This window comes from Protopterus annectens, chromosome 9.part0 (genome assembly GCF_019279795.1).
Source record: "Protopterus annectens isolate FY-2018-M chromosome 9.part0, PAN1.0, whole genome shotgun sequence".
In the NCBI taxonomy this organism is placed as follows: Eukaryota; Metazoa; Chordata; order Ceratodontiformes; family Protopteridae; genus Protopterus; species Protopterus annectens.
The window spans coordinates 1,007,391,998-1,007,409,797 of NC_056743.1; the positions used below are offsets into that span (position 1 = coordinate 1,007,391,998).

General features: G+C 42.0%; 1 protein-coding gene across 3 annotated transcripts in view; it reads left to right on the top strand.

Annotated features, from left to right (window-relative positions):
* ARF3 (ADP ribosylation factor 3) overlaps positions 1–17,800 on the top strand; it is a 146,480-nt gene that overhangs the window by 28,727 nt on the left and 99,953 nt on the right. For all 3 annotated transcript variants that reach the window (XM_044083788.1, XM_044083789.1, XM_044083790.1), the window contains exon 4: positions 10,182–10,306. In XM_044083788.1, coding sequence (XP_043939723.1) covers positions 10,182–10,306 — 125 coding nt within the window. The remainder of the gene's footprint in view (positions 1–10,181; positions 10,307–17,800) is intronic.

Consider the following 17,800-nt stretch of genomic DNA (forward strand, 5'->3'; position numbering starts at 1 on the left):
CTTGTTTCTGTGGTTGTTTTTTGCAGGATTCAGGGGATCCAAGTATTTCCTTACTTGGATAACCTCCTGTTTCAGGCATCCTCTCCAGAGATTCTGCTGCAAAATCTTCATTTTGCCATTTCCCTTCTGCAAAGCATGGGGTTCATTTTGCCATTTCTCTTCTGCAAAGCCTGGGGTTTACAAACTTCAAAACGTGTTTTCTGACCCCTCCTCAAGACCATGTTTTTCTGGGGTGCAGAATCGACACTGTGCTGTGCTGGCATCCCTGCCTCCTCCTAAGGCCTTGACACTCCTCCTTTCAAACTCTTTTCTTCCTCTGGCCTCTGTTACAGTCGGGGAGTTTCTGAGAGCGCTGGGATTCATGGTATCCACCATCCATAGATTTCTCCGGGTGGGCTGAGCTGAATTTAATCTGTTGTGTAACAAAAAAAAAAAGTAATCCCTGAAGTCTCAAACAACCCACTAAACAAGTATAGTGGGTCCAAAAACAAAACCGTGTAAGAAACTTCTCTGTGGAAGATTTTCAGTCCATATATGTCTAGTTAATAGTTAATCACTGTATATTAATCAGATCAGACAGTAGAAGTAGCAAACTTAAACTCGTCTTAAGTAAAAAAAAATATAATTTGAAATATTGTACAGAGTATTCGAAAGTAATCCAAGCAAGGTAGGCAGTCTGCTTCCAGTCGAAAATCCTTTAAGTACAGAGACATGTGATCCAAGTAAAACAAAAATAAGAGTAATTTCCTCACAAGCTTTCTAAATAAATATGTAGTGTGTGTGTGTGTGTGTGTGTGTGTGTGTGTGTGTATATATATATATATATATATATATATATATATATATGTATATATATATATATATATATATATGTATATATATGTGTGTGTGTATATATATATATAGATATATACAGATATATATATAGATATATATAGATATATATAGATATATATATAGATTTATATATAATTATATATATGTATATATATATATATAATAGACAAGGGAGTGGTTTATTGTGCCGTAAAACAGTGATATTGGTACACATGTTAAATTCACATCCCTTCCCCCAATCAGTGTGACATTCGAGCTGGTCCTGCCCTGATTAGTAGCTGTCCTAATAATATAACCTTTATGTACTTTTAAATAAAATTTTATAATGATGTGGTACCTCCTATTTAACCAGATTATATGTAGCGGTGGTGCAGCGGTAGCATTGTCGCCTCACAGCAAGAGGTTCTCCAGTTAGATTCTCTGCTGGGAGTGCCTTCTGTGTGGAGTCTGCATGTCCACCCAGTGGCGTTCGAAAGACCTGCGTGAATGGGCGTTCGTTGAAGGTTGGGCTTCGAGCTGGCACTTCAGCACCATAAAAATCTACTGCCAATCATTAGCGGACCGGAGTTCCGCTGTGGTGACCCCTAACCGGGAAAAGCCGAAAGAAGAACAACATTGTCTGATTTTTATCCAAGGCAATATACTACATGGCTGGAAGTATGTCAACATTAATCCATTTGGCAATCAAAAAATATATATGTAAATATATACATATACAATTTGCATGTAAAAAAAATCAGTTGTAAAAATCATATTCCATTTTCATAACCTATTGATCTGAAGTAGTTACTTCATTTGTTCTGCAACCTGTGGGTTACGGGTCCAACTTCGGATCCGAGCCGGCAGCTTCACAAGCTAAAGGATCCAAGCTCCTAGCTCCTCCCCTACCCATAATCCTCTGCTGCCTACTGCTTTACCTCGGGTTGAGTTTGCCGCGGCTGAAGGCAGCTACTCGTGAAGAGCTACTTAAGCCTTTGTGAGATGGTTTAGATTTTTTCTAATTGAGAGAATTGTTGGAAGTGATTTTTAGGTACAGTTAGTATTATTTTCAGTCACATAGAGTTAGTTACCCACTCCTAGTTGTCGTGGTCGTTAGCTTTCTTTTCTCTCCCTCCCCCCTTAGTGTTTGTGTGTGTGTGTGAATTTTTCATAATGGTGGAAAGGCCCAAAGCCATTTTTTCCAAGTGCACTGAGTGTGGCCATAAGCTTTCCCCAGCTGATGGCAACACTCAGTGTGTCTTGTGCCTGGGGGGGTGGCCCATTTTATCAGTGGCTTGCCAAATCTGTGCAGCCTTTAATCCTCGGGCAATCAGGGACAGGAAGAATAAGCTGATCCTGGCAGGCCTTCTCCCCCAGGACTCTGCTTCTTCCTCTCCCTCGAAGGGTCAGGCTACTACCGTAGCCCCGATGCCTTCAGTTCCTCCCCGCTCTGCCTGGGACTCTAACTCCCTCTACTGTGCAGAGCTCGGGGGATTCTAGTGCTTCTTTCTCCGGGGGGGAAAAAGGCACAGGGAGAAGGGACACAAGTCTCACAAAAGGTGGGCTGAGGCTCACCCCTCAGCCCCCCCTGCTAAAACTACTAGTCCTCCCTCGAAGGTTCCCAAATCCTCCCCCTCTCGGCTCCGTTCGCCTCGTTTCTCGCCAGAGTACAGATCTCCTTCGAGGTTGTCGAGGCGTACAAGGAGCCTTACCGACACAGACATGGATCGGATGATGCGTCGATTCCTGCAGACCCAAATGCAGATGGAGGTGCTCTTGCCTCCCCCCCCCCCTCAGGGGGGGGAGCTCAGTCCCTCTTTTTGCTCCGATCACTCCTTTTCCGACCTGGTTCAAGGTTTTAGAGTCATCGTATCCAGGCCCTTTCGGAGCCGGGGTGTCGTCAGTGCCGATAGCTCCGATATCTTCGCCAATGTTGCCCTCGAGTGTGTCGGATCCTAGCTCTCGGGACCGAGCATCGGATCCATGGAGATTGGTGTACCTTCGGCTCAGGGTAGGTCGGAGCGCGCCTCTCTCTCTCGGATCCGACTGCTTCTGCTCCGACCCCGATCCCTGCTTTGGAGCCGAGGAGACTGCTTTCGGAGCCTGGAGAAAGTAGCTCCCCTTCGGCTTTTGAGGTAGTGGAGAGGGTTCTGTCGACGTCTTCCAGATCCCCGGTCTGGGCCTCTGATCCCCCCCCCCCCTTTGCATATGGGTCTATCCTCCATTTGTCCTATGGGACAGCCCGCTCAAACCCTCCAGTCAGTTCCCTTGGAGGAACAGGACCCCGTGCGCAAGCCCTCCTCTGTCAGTCCCACTGAGGAGCTGCCTTGCAAACGGCAGTGTAAAAGGAGGCACTTGGACTCCCCTGATTCCATCACCACAGACACTGATTTGGATGAAGGGGAAGGTTTCCCAAGGTCACCCCCCGAGGATGTCTCCTTTGGAGACTACATGGAAATGTTGCGTATTAGCATGCGGCGGTCTGCCCAAAAACCTTCCTCTGACGAATCTGTGTTCCTGGAGGCGTTTGAGGCCGGCCCGTCTACCTCTTGGGTGTGTGTGCCCCCCCCCGGCTGACCCCCTGGTGGACTTAATTACCACCAGGGCGTGGAAAGAACCCGACACCGTGGAGCCAATCCCGAGACGTCCTGACAAAGTTCTTAGCCCCCTGCAGATAGGCAGTCCTGGGCTAAGGTCTCCTGTTGATGCCATGCTGGTGGCAGCCACCACGAAGAAGGAGCTCGCACAGGAGAGTTCCTCAGTCCATCCTCCGGATAAGGAATCTCGGGCGATGGACCGTATTGGGAAGCGGATGTTTGCTTCAGCAACCTTTTCCATAAGGGCGCTGAACTACGTGGCGCACATTATCAGGCTACAGCAGGACTTGATTAAGGAATACGCAGCAGCCCCTCCAGAGTCCATGACTGTCACGGATAAGGACACATTTGCAACTCGTATGGCCACTCTAAAGTCCATCTCTAACAGGTCCATGCAGTTACTCTCACGCTACGGAGGGAGCCGCTAGGGCTAGCGGAGCTGGGGTCATCTTGCGGCATCACGCCTGGCTCTGCCTTTGCGATTTCGCAGATCCCTTCAAGGCATCCTTCACGAATGCACCCTTTGACGGATCTTCGCTTTTTGGCAAGACCGTACGTGAGACGGTCCAAGGTGAGAAGGATGGGAAGACGCTGTCTGCCGTCGGGGTCCGCTTCTCTACTCCCCAACGATCCTTTTCTAGGAATCGGAGGGGACAAAAGAAGTTGTGGTTCCGCAAGTTTCAGCAGTCCCACCCAGCTTTCAGACTCCTTGTCCTCTAGAGGCAGAGGAGGACAAGGCGGACGCCGGCTCTGAGGCAGAGGGGTGGGCCGCGTAACTTCGGGTCTAGGGAACCTTTCTCGGACAGGCCTGCGCAGCAGCCCTGAGGGCTTGCCCAACTGTCTCTCTCTGGAGGCAGTTGGGGGGGCATTTATTGGAGCACCTGTCAAATTGGGAGTCCATCACGACAGATCGATGGGTGCTCCGAATCTTATCCAGAGGTTACTCCATTCCCTTCATACACCTACCCCCCCAAAGTCAAACGCCTCCCAGATGTCCCACCCTATCAAAGGGAGGCAGCAGTCTTAGAAGTAGCAAAGCTACTAGGGGAAAAGAGCCATCCAGCCCGTCCCCCCAGACCAGTCCGGGTTGGGCTACTACTCCAGGTTCTTTTTGGTGCCAAAAAAGACTGGGGACTTAAGACCGATTCTAGATCTCTCTGCCCTGAACCTGTTCGTCCCCAAGGAAAAGTTCCGGATGGTCACGCTTCCAGTCGTTCTTTCGAAGAAGGGGGAGAATAGACTGATGTGCTCGATAGACCTCCAGGATGCGTACTACCACATCCTGTTGGACAGACGATCCAGGAGGTTTCTCCGCTTCCGGCTAGGGGCCAGTCATCAATTCAGGGCCCTCCCATTTGGCCTTAACTCAGCCCCCAGGGTATTCACCAAGGTCATGGCAGTGGTTGCAGCCCACCTGAGTCTCCAGGGAATTCAGGTCTTCCCATACTTGGACTGGCTCCTCGTCGCCCCCAGCAGGCATCAACTCGGAGTGGCAAGGGATTACAATCTTTCTCTCAGTGAATCTTCCAAAGTCCTCCCTTCAGCCAGTACAGGTCTTGGAGTTTATTGGGGCCAAGTTGAACACGCGCATTTGCCGAGCTCTGCTGACTCCTGACAGACTAGCAGCCTATCACATCAAGTTTTTCACATCAAGTTTTAGCTCTCCTTCGAAATCCGGCACCTGCGGCAGAGTTAAGTCCTGAGAGCACTGGGGTCAATGGCAGCTGTCATCGGTCTCTGTCTGCATGCGCACCTCCGGATGAGGATCTTACAGTGGACTCCAAGTTCAATGGTCATTAGTGCTTCACCCGATCAATTCCCCGATTTCACTGAGCAGAATCTGCAGGGTCTCCCTCCTTTGGTGGCTTAGCTCACAGGAGCTGCAAGAAGGGAGACCCTTTGTAATTCCCCCACCCCAAGCCACGTTGACCATGGATGCTTCTCGCCTCTGGTGGGGGGGGGCATTGTTCAGGCAGAACAGTCTAAGGCACGTGGACCCCCTTGGAGAGACCGCTTTGCATATCAATGTCCTAGAGGTGAGGGTGGTGCTTTTGGCGTTGCAAGCTCTCCACGACCTTCTCCCTCTAGGGACTATTGCGATTCAGACGAACAACATGGCGGTAGTCTGGCACATAAACAGGGAGGAACCAGGTCTTATCCCCTTTGCCGTGAAGCCATGAGAGTGTGGGAATTGGCGATATCCACCAACCACTTTCTGATAGCAATGCACATTCCGGGTCGGTCCAACATTTTAGTGGACAAACTTGAGTCGGTGATTCTCACTCCGTACGAATGGTCTCTTAATCCTTCAGTTGCAAAGCAGATCTTCGCGCATGGGGTTGGCCTCGCTGCAATCCTTTCGCCTCTCCGTCAAACACAGTGCAGCGAGTACTTCGCAATACTTCCCTCTCCAGGGTAGACCCCAAGAGGCGCTCTGGTTCATGCTTGGCTGCCCGGTCTTCTCTATGCTTACCTCCCCCCTCCCGCTTATGGTGAAATTCGTTCAGAAAGCACGTCTGTTGGGGAGCAGAGTGATCCTCATAGCCCCATTCTGGCCTAGTCCGATCTAGTTCCCTTACCTACGGTCTCAGTGTTGTTCCTCCATGGATCCTGAATCCCATTCCAGATTTGATATCGCATCCTGCGGGATTCCAAACCCTGAATCTGCTAAACCTCAAGCTGACCACTTGGTTGATCCAGTTCCTCTGATGGTTGGGACTCCCGGTATCTCATCACCAGTGAAGGCCATTCTGGTGGTGGCCCATAAACCAGCCACCAGAAAAATTTACCATAGTAAATGGAAACGTTTTTTCATTTGGGCCGAAAGCAAAGGCATGGACCCATTTACAGTCCCTATTCCTACAATGCTGGATTTCCTGTCACTAATCTTTCAGCAGGGAGCCAGTGCTAACTGTACCTTAACTGTGGAAGCAGCTATTTCCCACTTTCATGTGGGGGATTTACTAGGATCAATAGCAATCCTCAAAGATGTGCAAAACCTTCCTCAAGGGTGTTTTTCTCCTAAAACCACCGGTCAAATCTGTAGTACCCCCATGGGACTTAACCTTAGTGTTGCAAGCCTTGACAAGTCCACCTTTCGAGCCCGCCTCTTCAGTTTCTTTGAAATTCTTGTCTTGGAAAACAGCCTTTTTAGTCGCTGTTACATCAGCCAGGAGGGTCTCAGAACTCCAAGCCTTGTGCATGAAACCTCCCTTCCTCATTTTTCATAAGGATAGAGTGTCTCTCAGGACTAACCCCTCTTTCCTACCGAAGGTGGCTTCGGAGTCCGAAGGAGGCTTCAGAGTCAAATATTAACCAATCAATTAACTTACCAGTGTTTTTCCCAAATTTTCAGAACAAGGGGAAGTACACATTGCACAAATTGGACGTACACAGACAATTACGTTTCTATCTGCACAGGACTAAGGATTTTCGTAGGTCTGATCAGTTTGTGTCTTTCGCCAGATCAGCTAGGGGAAAGGCAATTTCCTAAGTAACTCTGGCAAATTGGATTTCACAGTGCATAACTCGCGCGTATACATCCTCAGGTAAACCAGTTCCTACGGAAATTCACGCTCACTCAACCCGCTCCATTGCTACATCAGCAGCCTTCTGGTCCAGGGTTCCTCTGGACGACATATGTTCAGCAGCTGCTTGGTCCACTTCTCATACATTCATCTCCCATTATAAATTGGATATGACTTCGAGGAGTAGGGCTTCCTTTGGCTCCGCGGTGCTTCGGAATATTCTTCCGTAAGGCCACCCAGGGTTAATTCTAGAGGTAGCTGGGGACTCTGTCCCACAGGTTGCAGAACAGATGAAGTAACTACTTCAGATAAAGAAGTTATGTACTCACCATAACGTTCCATCTGAGTAGGTACTTCATTTGTCTGCAACCAACCCCCCCTCCATTCCCCCTAACCATATCGGGATAACTGGCCATCTGTAAAAGTCTTTTTGTCATAGCATGAAATAGGGCTTGATCCTCTGTCGAGAGTGTGAGGTGTTTAAAATTAAGCAAACTCTATCTGAGGTAAAGCAGTAGGCAGCAGGGGATTATGGGTAGGGGAGGAGCTAGGAGCTCTGATCCTTTAGCTTGTGAAGCTGCCGGCTCGGATCCGAAGTCGGATCTGTAACCCACAGGTTGCAGACAAATGAAGTACCTACTCAGATGGAACGTTATGGTGAGTACATAACTTCTTTTTAACAAAGATCCCTTTCGTGCTTCTAGACTTCAGGTCTGTCTACAAGAACCCTAAAACTTCTCTAAAAATATTGTATAATTAGTATTGTTATTGCACATCATTTTGAATAAAGTGCAAAACAAGAAAGAAAAAAAATGAGAGAAAATGTATGATGAAAACAAAATTTACACTTAAATTAAAACTGATTTAACATGGTATTTAAAACCAACTGGTAGAATAAAATAAGATTAAAACCAACTGGTAGAATAAAATAAGATTAGTCATGTAAACAATGTGGCAGTTTTTTAAGTTCCAGTACACTTTTAATTGAACAGTAGTAGTTTAGTCCAGGCTTCCTAAAAGAGTTCAGCTTTAACTATTGTATATTTTATTATTTTTTTTTACTTTAAGACGAATTTAAGTTCGCTACTTCTACTGTATTTAATATACAGTGATTAACTAGAGATATATGGACTGAAAATTTTCCACACAGAAATTTCTTAATCTGTTGTATAGCCTGGAAAAGCACGCTGAAGTGGTTTTTCATGTGCGTGTAAGCACACACGTGTTAAATGACTTGTTCAGAAGGTATGCAAAAAGGATTATTGGATGCATGCCCCACATATTCATAGCAGCTAATAGACGTTATTGTGTTTAGATAAAAATGAGCTAATGTTGGTTGTTTTTTTTTTTTAGTTCTTTCATTCCGCTCATGTCATACTTTTCACAATTCTTGTTTTGCCATTTAGATTTGCTAGGATCCTGCCATATGTGCAATCCTAGTTGGAGTCTTTTTTAACTTTAGAGTTCATTTGGCTGCTGGCAAGCAGTAGACTAGTTAAGCTATGTGAAGTGTAGTCACCACAATTCTAGTGTTACAACCTACTGCTCCATTTATTATCTGTTTATCCTATACTGAAACATGAAAGACTTAAAAATGTACAAGTTCACATCGGTATATGCATATTTAGATATTTTGACAAGAAAAGTTTTGGCCATTTTGGGTCAGGTGCTGGTTACTGACAGTTGAATGACCTTTCCTGGGTGTCTGATTTTTCTGGTCTCTTCCCCCCACCCCCCTCCTTCTATGAGTACAAGCATGCCTAATGTTTTTGTGTGGCACATGCTACCCTCCTGTCTATCAGAAGCATCCACCACCTCATTGCTGTAGTTGCTGCAGCACCCTCTGGTTTCCAATTTTTCTCACAATGTTTTGTCCCTTTCTTCTGGTGTGTGATTTAAAAATGCTGCTCTTGAGAAACCTAACTGCTCTTTCCTGTCAGTGATTCTCTGATCAGATTTGCTTTCCAGTCTGAGATGTCTTGGATTAGCAAAAAAATTGTAAACTGTGGGCAGAAGCTTTTTGGAAGCAGCACCAACACCCATCTAAGATGACAAAAGTAATCAGACTAGGTCTTGGATAGATTTTCATCATAGTGCAAGTCTGAAATAAAAAAAAGTACAAGTTTTTCATTATGAAAGCTTGGTTGAGACTGATAATAGAAGTTATGCATACCTAGACAATGTACTTTCCAGTTTACTCCTGTCTTTAGGAGTTATGTGGCCTTCATATATGTGCATGTGGAGTAGTCTATAGTTGAAGCTGGGATATGCGAGGTAGATTCAGTTAGGTGTTGTTGTCATCTGCTGGAGAAGTTTTTACACATGCCCCTTTAAGGTATCAAACCTCTGTCTTCTGGATGGTAATTAAACAAGTATTCACTTTTCAGAATAAACGGAGTGGTTTCCTTTTTATGTTGAATTGTGTTATAGGTTCATGGAGATGTATTCTAGTATTTCTGCTTAGCACCTTTATGAATAGAGTTGCTTTGCTGTGTTGAGGTTGCAAAAAAAAAAGAAAAAAAGCAGTAGGACAAGGTTTGGAACTTAACCATGTACAGCTTGAGTGTTAGTGAATGCAACTGTGTAGCGTGTGCCAGAGCCGAGAATAGTTATACTCTACAGTCAAGTAGTGGAACACAGCTTTAAGCTACACATCCTGGGCTTTGAAGTAGTAGCATGCAACCAAAGAGTGTAGAAGTAGTAGCATGCAACCAAAGAGTGTAGAAAGAGGAGGTAATCAAGGCAGGAGAGTGAAACTAAGCCTGACTTAAGCAGCATCTGAAGTTGTTAATATCTGCTTTTATATTGATTAGGCCAATTTTTTCCATTGGCCAGAAAAGCTGCATATACATGTGGCTGCTTGACATTATCAGTGTGTAAGGAGAAGATTTGTCTTGAGAGAATGTAGAAGACTGCAAAAACAAAACAAGTCTACACTTTCTCAAAAAGCATGCCACAAGATCTTTAAGCAAACTATGGAAGCAGATGTCTACAGGAGCACTCGAAGGATGAAGGGTATAGTTGTAGTAAAATAAAAGGAAGTCAGAAGATTGTGGAAAAGTTTAGTGATGATGAGTCGCTTTTGTGGAAAGTAGCAACCTTCATTTTGTACAAAGAGTAAGTAATGGGGCTTATTTTTAAGGACCATTTCTTTTTGGTTTATTTTTTGATTCATTTTGTTTGAAAGCGAGTCAGAATATAAACTACTGAACATGCTGTTTATTCTCTCATCTCGTTGTAGGCTTGATATTCGTGGTGGATAGTAATGATCGAGAGCGAGTAAATGAAGCCCGAGAGGAGTTGATGAGAATGTTGGCTGAAGATGAGCTGCGAGAAGCTGTCTTACTTGTGTTTGCAAACAAACAGGTGCTTTAGAGAATAGTTGTATTTTACTATTTTTGTTTTTTTATTTTTTGTATTTAATCAACTGGGTTAATTGTGAGATCCCATTTTATACAACCCATGCTGATGTGCACACAGTCATGTAGCTATGTTAGTATATACTGACTCTGGATGAATTACTTAGTAAATGCAGGTCCGAATTGAACATCAGACCCCTGGATCTGTGAGTCCCAAATAAGCAGTGAGCCTTTATGCTGCACTGACATAAACCATGCAGGGTTTATAAACTTGGGTCAGTTTATTGGGATGTGATTGTCTAGCTGGTGGAGCTGTGAGAAGACCCACCCCCCATCCCCCCTTAGCAGCATCTGTAGTTGACTTGAGCTGTCTAGATAGTAAAAATCTTTAGGCAATCCCAGAAGAGCAGTGAAAATTAAGACTACTTTGAAGCATCGGGGCGCGTTGAGCAGTGTTACTTAAGCCTTTAAACAGCAAGGCCATGTGCATTTGTGTATGTGAATAATGAACACTTTATGTTCAGGTAAAGACTGTGGATACTTTTTGTTGTTGAACATTGATATTCAAAGCTGTTGTATAGAAAAGTACTACAAAAATGTTTAAGTAGAAGAAATGCAAGAGTGAGATATCATAGGCACTGAACTCCTCAATAAGCATGTTCAAATAAAAATGATTAGGGAATGTTACTGTCACTATACCACAGCCAAAGTTGTTGTTTAATGTTTGTGAACTTCTGAGTGATCCAAGGAGGGTGAGGGCTAGTAACTATTTCAAGTTGTATTCCAATGTTGATAGTTTCAGAGAGGTGGTGTGGCAGCATAACATCATCATCATTAGAAGAAGAAAAGAAGCTGGTGTCAGGGCTAAACATTAGGGGCATTTACCCTCACCTTGGATGAGAATTTGGTACAGCGTGAATATAGTTTGCTAGAAGACTTTTATAGTAACTACAAGGAGCACTCCATTATGGACTTTGCATAACTGTGCAAATTAATCAAAAATTAGTGTAATGAGGTGTGCGCTGGTCCTTGAGGAAAACTCTGTCAGAACTAATGCCCTGGAGAAATTTGGAATATAAATGGTCTAACTGACTCTGCTTAAAACATTCTTGAGTCACATAAAGACTGAACTACACACAGTCATTTTAATTGAGACCTGTATGGATGAAACTGAAAACAAACAAAAACTAGTAAAACAGGGTTATAGGTTAGAGGAATACTTTGCCTGTTACACTGAGGTAAAATGAAGGATGTTGCAAGGGAATGTTCATTGAAATAAAAGGGAGGTTAAAGGATAGAGTTTTCTTAAAGGGATATTAGGGTAGTAGGGGCTTAGCTTACACTATCTGACTTGTAAATTCCATGAGCACTACACAGGAAGAGCTGAAAAAAAAACACCTATACATCCTCTTTTTAGGAAGGAGATAGGAACCTTTTCCTGGATGTTGGAGAGATCTGTGCAGGCCCTAGGTAACACTCCCAAGTAAATTATTTAAGAAAGTAATGTTTGGACTAGAAGAGACACTTGGGTTAATGGAGAATTGGAGGGGAATTTACCCTGTTCTCAGCAAGGCTTGTCACTCTTAGAATTGATAGATCTTGTTGCATCTAAATGGAGTACAGGAACTTGTTAGAGAACTTTGATATTATGCCATTGAATTTCTCAAGCCATGCATATCTTCATTTACAGCTCTCACAGGGAAGGTCTGTCGGAGGTGGGGAAGCTCATAATACCTTTCATGAAGAAAGCACACCATTCTTACAAGATAACACATCCGTTAGCTAGATTTGAAGGTAGGACATTTTGGGAAGATAAAAGCAAGGTTTAAAAGGATAAGGTATTAAAATAAATTTAATTGCTCAGTGGAGCCTAGAAGTAATGAGACCTGGGGAGACACTGAAAAAGCTAAAATAATTCATGCTTTGGGGGGGGGGGGGGATTCTTAAAGGAAATGCTCAACCTAAGAAGCAGTTAAAACGTCACTTGGGACAAAAAACTAAATTAATTCGGAAGTATATTTAAAAATCATGCTCAGAGATGCTTAGCAACAAAGTTGAAAGAGGAATTAACCAAAATATTCATTGCTTTTTAAATTAGGAGGGTGAGCAGGAAGAATTACAATATTAAAGATATTTAAGTTGGATATTAACTCCAAGACTGAATGATGTTGGGAAATGGGCTTTCTTCGTTAATGGGCAAAGAAGTAAAAGCAGAGTTAAAATGGGCAGCAGACTTGTAAATCACAAGGAAGTGAATGGCTTCTAGTAGAGTACTTGGAAGTTGGGGGGTGGGGCAGACCTGATCAGGGGTTTGGTGTTTTAACATGTGGAATGCAAAAGATTCCAGTGCCGTGGAATGGAGGAAGAATGTCAGTTATTTTGAAAAGCGGTGAAGACCCTTCCAACTCTGGGTTGTACAGATTCTTTAAAATGTTAAACTATGATTTTAAAATGTTTATGGCGGTATTGACAGCAAGATGGCTCATCTATTACCGAAACTAATGTGGCTTGTTTTATTATATGTATAGTGGCACCTCAATAATAGATGAGACTAAGGTGAAGAAAATTTGCTACTAATTAGCTTTGCATGATGGAAAATATTTGCATGATGGAAAATATTTGATAACCTATCAAAATTCAGTTTTCCAGAGGTTTTATGAGTTGATAATTAGTTACATAAAAGGTCTGTTGCTGAAGTAAAAATTGGAGGCCACCTGTCTTTGGAATCCTTTCTGTGTATGGAACCATATGTCACCTTGATTTGTCCATTTGGAAACATTAACTACTGCTAAAGATCACCAAGTAGACAGTAGTATGTTTGGTGACCTTTGAGTAGCATGCCTGGTGACCTTTAAGAGTAGCATGCCTAGAGGAGTATAGAAGACAAGAAAAACAAGCATTTTTTTTCACTTTTGCAGATTGTGTCCTATTTTTCTTGGTTGACTTGAAGTCTGATCTGTCTTATTTCAGCTGTTATCCGAATCACAGATTTTTTTTCAAGATACAAGATGAAGTCTGTGTTTTGGCTTTGTTTATCCATAAACTGTTCTACAGCACACATACTGGCCCAGTTTTATCCTTTCTTGTTGGGATGTACATAATATGAATTTAAATGACACTCTTGAAAATATTGGAGAAAATTTCCCAATTGAAAACTTATGAGAAGTGTTGATATAAAAATATGGAAACTTAACTGCTTTTGAAACTTTATAGTACCACTGTCCTCTCTGCATTTGATTGCTTTCTGTATTAATTATATTTTGTACTTTCTGCATTTAGTTTGTTTTCTTAGTGACTCTTAATATTGCCTAAACTTAATAGAGCAACATTTGTTGTACTCGTGCATAAACTCCTCAGAGTGCTGTTGTGCAGCCTGTGCTTGTGTGTGTTCTTTTTCAGCCATATCTATGCAGAATGGCTAATGAGGGCATGTTTCCCATACAAAACTGCAGCAAAAAAAAAAAAATACTGTCTATTTCTGGAATATTTCCACCTGCATGGCACTATAATTTGATAATTTTAACATTGTTTCTCCATCTTTTATGTCTGTGTTGTTAGTTTTGTGCCCCACTGGTTATGTGCTGATATTTTTTCTGGGCAGTTTGCCTGAATGGCAGTATATCAGTGCAGTTTGTCATGCCTACATTTTTGGGTCTTGTGTGACTGCTTTATGGTGTGTAGGTCGTAGTAGCCAGCAAGCTGTTAGTCATGCATAAGTGCACCTGCACTGCATACTTCTGACTGAAGCCAGTATGCTGCGATTAACATGCACGTTTGTCATATTCGCCAGGCTAGTTAAATTAATTTCTCCCGTCCTTGTGTTTATGTTCACTTCCATTATATCCATGGTCTGGCACAGTCTTATGTTATTTCTGGGTGGAGGGGTTATTTGTTACATTTTTTTTAATCCGCTGAAGTTGCTGTTTGCGTTTGTGGAATGTAATTGCTTTGAATTTTGTAACGGACAGAATTGGGATTTATAGCTGTTCTTAACTCCAGCCTGAAAGTAGGCTGTGCATTGTTTCATGTAGAAAATAGTAAGTAGGCTCTAAGTTTCATGTGGAGAATACATACATCAAAGATCTGAACTCGGACATATTGTTTTAGTACAAAAAGTCTGTTGCCCATTGGTGCAATTCCTCTTGCTAGAGGTGAATCACGTGTGTAGAAATGCGCGCTAAAATGAATTGCAATACACTGTCTCAATTCACATTGTATTTATGACTATGCTGCCATATGTGGTGTTGCTCAAGACAATAAGGCTAGCAAGTTTCTTTACTAGGTGCATCTTAAAAAGCTTTGGTTGCTTTGGGGTCTTATGTGAATTTTCATTCCACTACCAGCTTCTTCTTCAGATTTTCATTGAATTATTCTAGTTCAGTTATTGAATACCTGGATGTTTGTATTATTAAGAAAGAAAATGGGGAGGTAGAGACCTCACTATATGGGAGGCCTTGTTGGGCCAACAGCATGCACCCTAGACATGTATTTCAACACATAGTCAAGTGACAAGTCTGTAGAATATCCATACTTTGCACTAATGAAAATTCCTTTATACAGGAATTGGACTCTCTAAAGAGTAACTTTCAAGCACAAGGTTATAGTAAACATTTATTGAAAAGAAATGGACAACAGCAGTCAAAGTGCAAAACCATGGTGTAGAGGTAAAAAATGACTTAAGGTAGATGCACAGGTCCAGAAACCTAATGAAGTTGTGAAAATAAAAACATAGTAATGATATAGATGGTATATGTAATATAATTAGATATATAGGTGGTATATGTAATTTAATATAATTAGAGACAACTGGAGAATTCTTTTAACAGATGAGAATATAACTACAGTTGTAGGGACACAACCTAGATTTATTTTTAAAAGAAATAAAAATCTGAACGATATTTTGTCAAGAACCTACGCATTTTAAATCGGGCATTAAGAAGAAGGGAACTTATCCATGCCTACATCGTAAAGCCTGTAAGCACATTCTACAAGGGAACTGTTTTATACACCCCAGGACCAACAAGAATTACTTTTTGAATATGTATGCTGACTGTAACACACATGTTGTCTATATTGCGAACTGTCAACAGTGTACTGCATATTATGTAGGAAAATTGCAGACTTAAAGATAGAAATTCCATCAGATATAAGGTTAAGAAAAGAACACCATGCACTGTACAAGCGTATAGAATTGCATAGTGATCATGTATTGGCCTTTATGGTTTATATAAGTTGTAAATAGAAGTCAAGGGTGACTTGTATAATGAAACTGAATACAAAGGGATGCAATGGATTCTTACTTTGGGAGCTGACTAAGCCCCAGGATTAAATAATGTTGTCCCTTAAGTCCAGCTCTAGCAAAAAAGGGTAAATTATTGATTTTTATTAGCCGTGTTGTACTATATTAGATACTATGTTTTTACTAGTGTTTTATCTGATGAAGGGATTTACCCAAAAGCGCTTATGACATATAAAGTGAAGTTGCTTCATATACAGCGTGGTAGTACTTGCCTCACTTTTGGATTTATTGTTTGGATTTTTTGGCAGTACTTTTAGTGGAAGGAGTCCTTTTGTTCTTTACTTTGCTGTTGATCTATGTTAGAGAGGGACAAGCGACATGTTATCAGAAGTCAGTTGTCTAAAGGGACATGTTAGATGAATGGCCAAAACGATTAGTTGCCAGAAAGAGCTCCAGTTTCTTCCACTTAAGTCCACGAGACACTCTGTTGGTATTGGAGGAATATAGAGGAGTGAATCGTCCCTACTGCGCACACAATTCGCAAAACCGTTCAGAAATGAGTTTCAGATATTAAAACTTGCTCAAAACTATTTCTTATTTGCAAAATATGAAATGAGGCATACAGAATGCTCTAAATGATATTTGAATAAACTGAGATGGTCCTGTATTGATAAAAGTATTAAAATTACTATGAAAAATATTTGAAATAAGGTCTGAATTGCATAAAATGAATAAAATAAGAGGCAACTACTGCATATTTTGCTAAGCACTTATTTTAAAGATATCAGAGTTATCAGAGGTGTATGAAGTATTTGCATGTTTGTGCAGTATTGCACTAAAGATATTTTGCAAAATACAGCCATTTCAGAGCAATTTCACAAAGTGCAGTGTTTCGAAGAGTTTATTGTACATTTGAATGTTATTAAAAGCTCACAGAACAGTTTGTTCATACGTAATTACAAGGGACATATTTTCAGTGTGTTTGTGCATACTTTTGTGCGAATGGCTGACTGATTTCGAAAACCCAGTGCACTTGTGTTTGACAATAGTATTGCAGAGAACTGGAGAGTGTTTGTTTGTGCAGGAGTATGACATTTTCGTACAGGCTGCATTTTCTGATAAAGATGCCCGTACAAAGGTATTTATTCTTAATTTATCTGGGTCAGAAGATGTTGAAACGCAGCTTTCATTTGTTAATACAACTGCTGTCTATGCAGGAGAGGGAGAAAACCATCCTATTGTACAGATTGAGTCAAGGGAGGACCCAGAGTGCTCAAAACGTAAATTTAGAGTGTGTAATCCCCAGACAAATATTACACAAAGGATGAAGCCTGGTGAAACTTTTGCAGGATATATAACTGATTGATTTAAGAAACGAGGCTAAAACATGCAAATTTGTGTTTTATATACAACCCGTTGCGCCTACTACTATTGGAAATGTCTGGGTGTCTTTCTTCCACATTGCTCTTATTTCTGCCTGCAGCTCCTAATATTTTATGACTGTCTCTCTCTGTACACAAGACAATGTAGTCACTGGGTGTGGCAATTTCAATGATCAGTGCTACTAGTGTCTTTTCTTGGACCACTATATCCGTTTTTTTTAGCATCTATCTTTTGAACTGTTGGTAATGGATGATCCATGTGATATAGACGTCTTCATTTTCTATTATGTTTGTGGCTCATGTTACTAGTATTTTTTGGCCACTTCAGTACCATAATGTTTGCACAATCCCCAGTGCAACAGTCTCGCCACATTTATTATGCCTTTCTGTATACAGTCCTCCTGCCATTAGTATGTCGCAACCAGCAACGAGGTGTGCAACTGTTTTCCATTTTGGTTTTACAAAACTTACGTTTGTCTGTTTCTCCCACATGTTCAGTGGCCTTGATAAACCGTGTATGCAGCCCACTGTCTTGGGCCGCCAATATTATCCTTTCATCTCTTGGTTTGAATTCACCTCTCCTTAACCATTCCTGTGTTTGTTCCTGATCAACATGAGGTTCTTCCAAATGTTTTCTATACTTGCAACTATATTTGTGCTTTTTCCACATTTCTTGCCTTGTCATCTGATCCTTCACCTTATATTTTTTTGTTTTTTGGCACATTCAGTTACTGCCTGATTTTTATTTACTTCTGATTTGATTTCCATTCCTGCTTGATACTGATAAGCTTATGGTAGATTAAGCAGAGAAGCGTCTTAGATTTATTCTCCTCCTGTTTCAAAACTTTCACTAGGTTTGGGTCTTGTGAGGTGGTCCGCA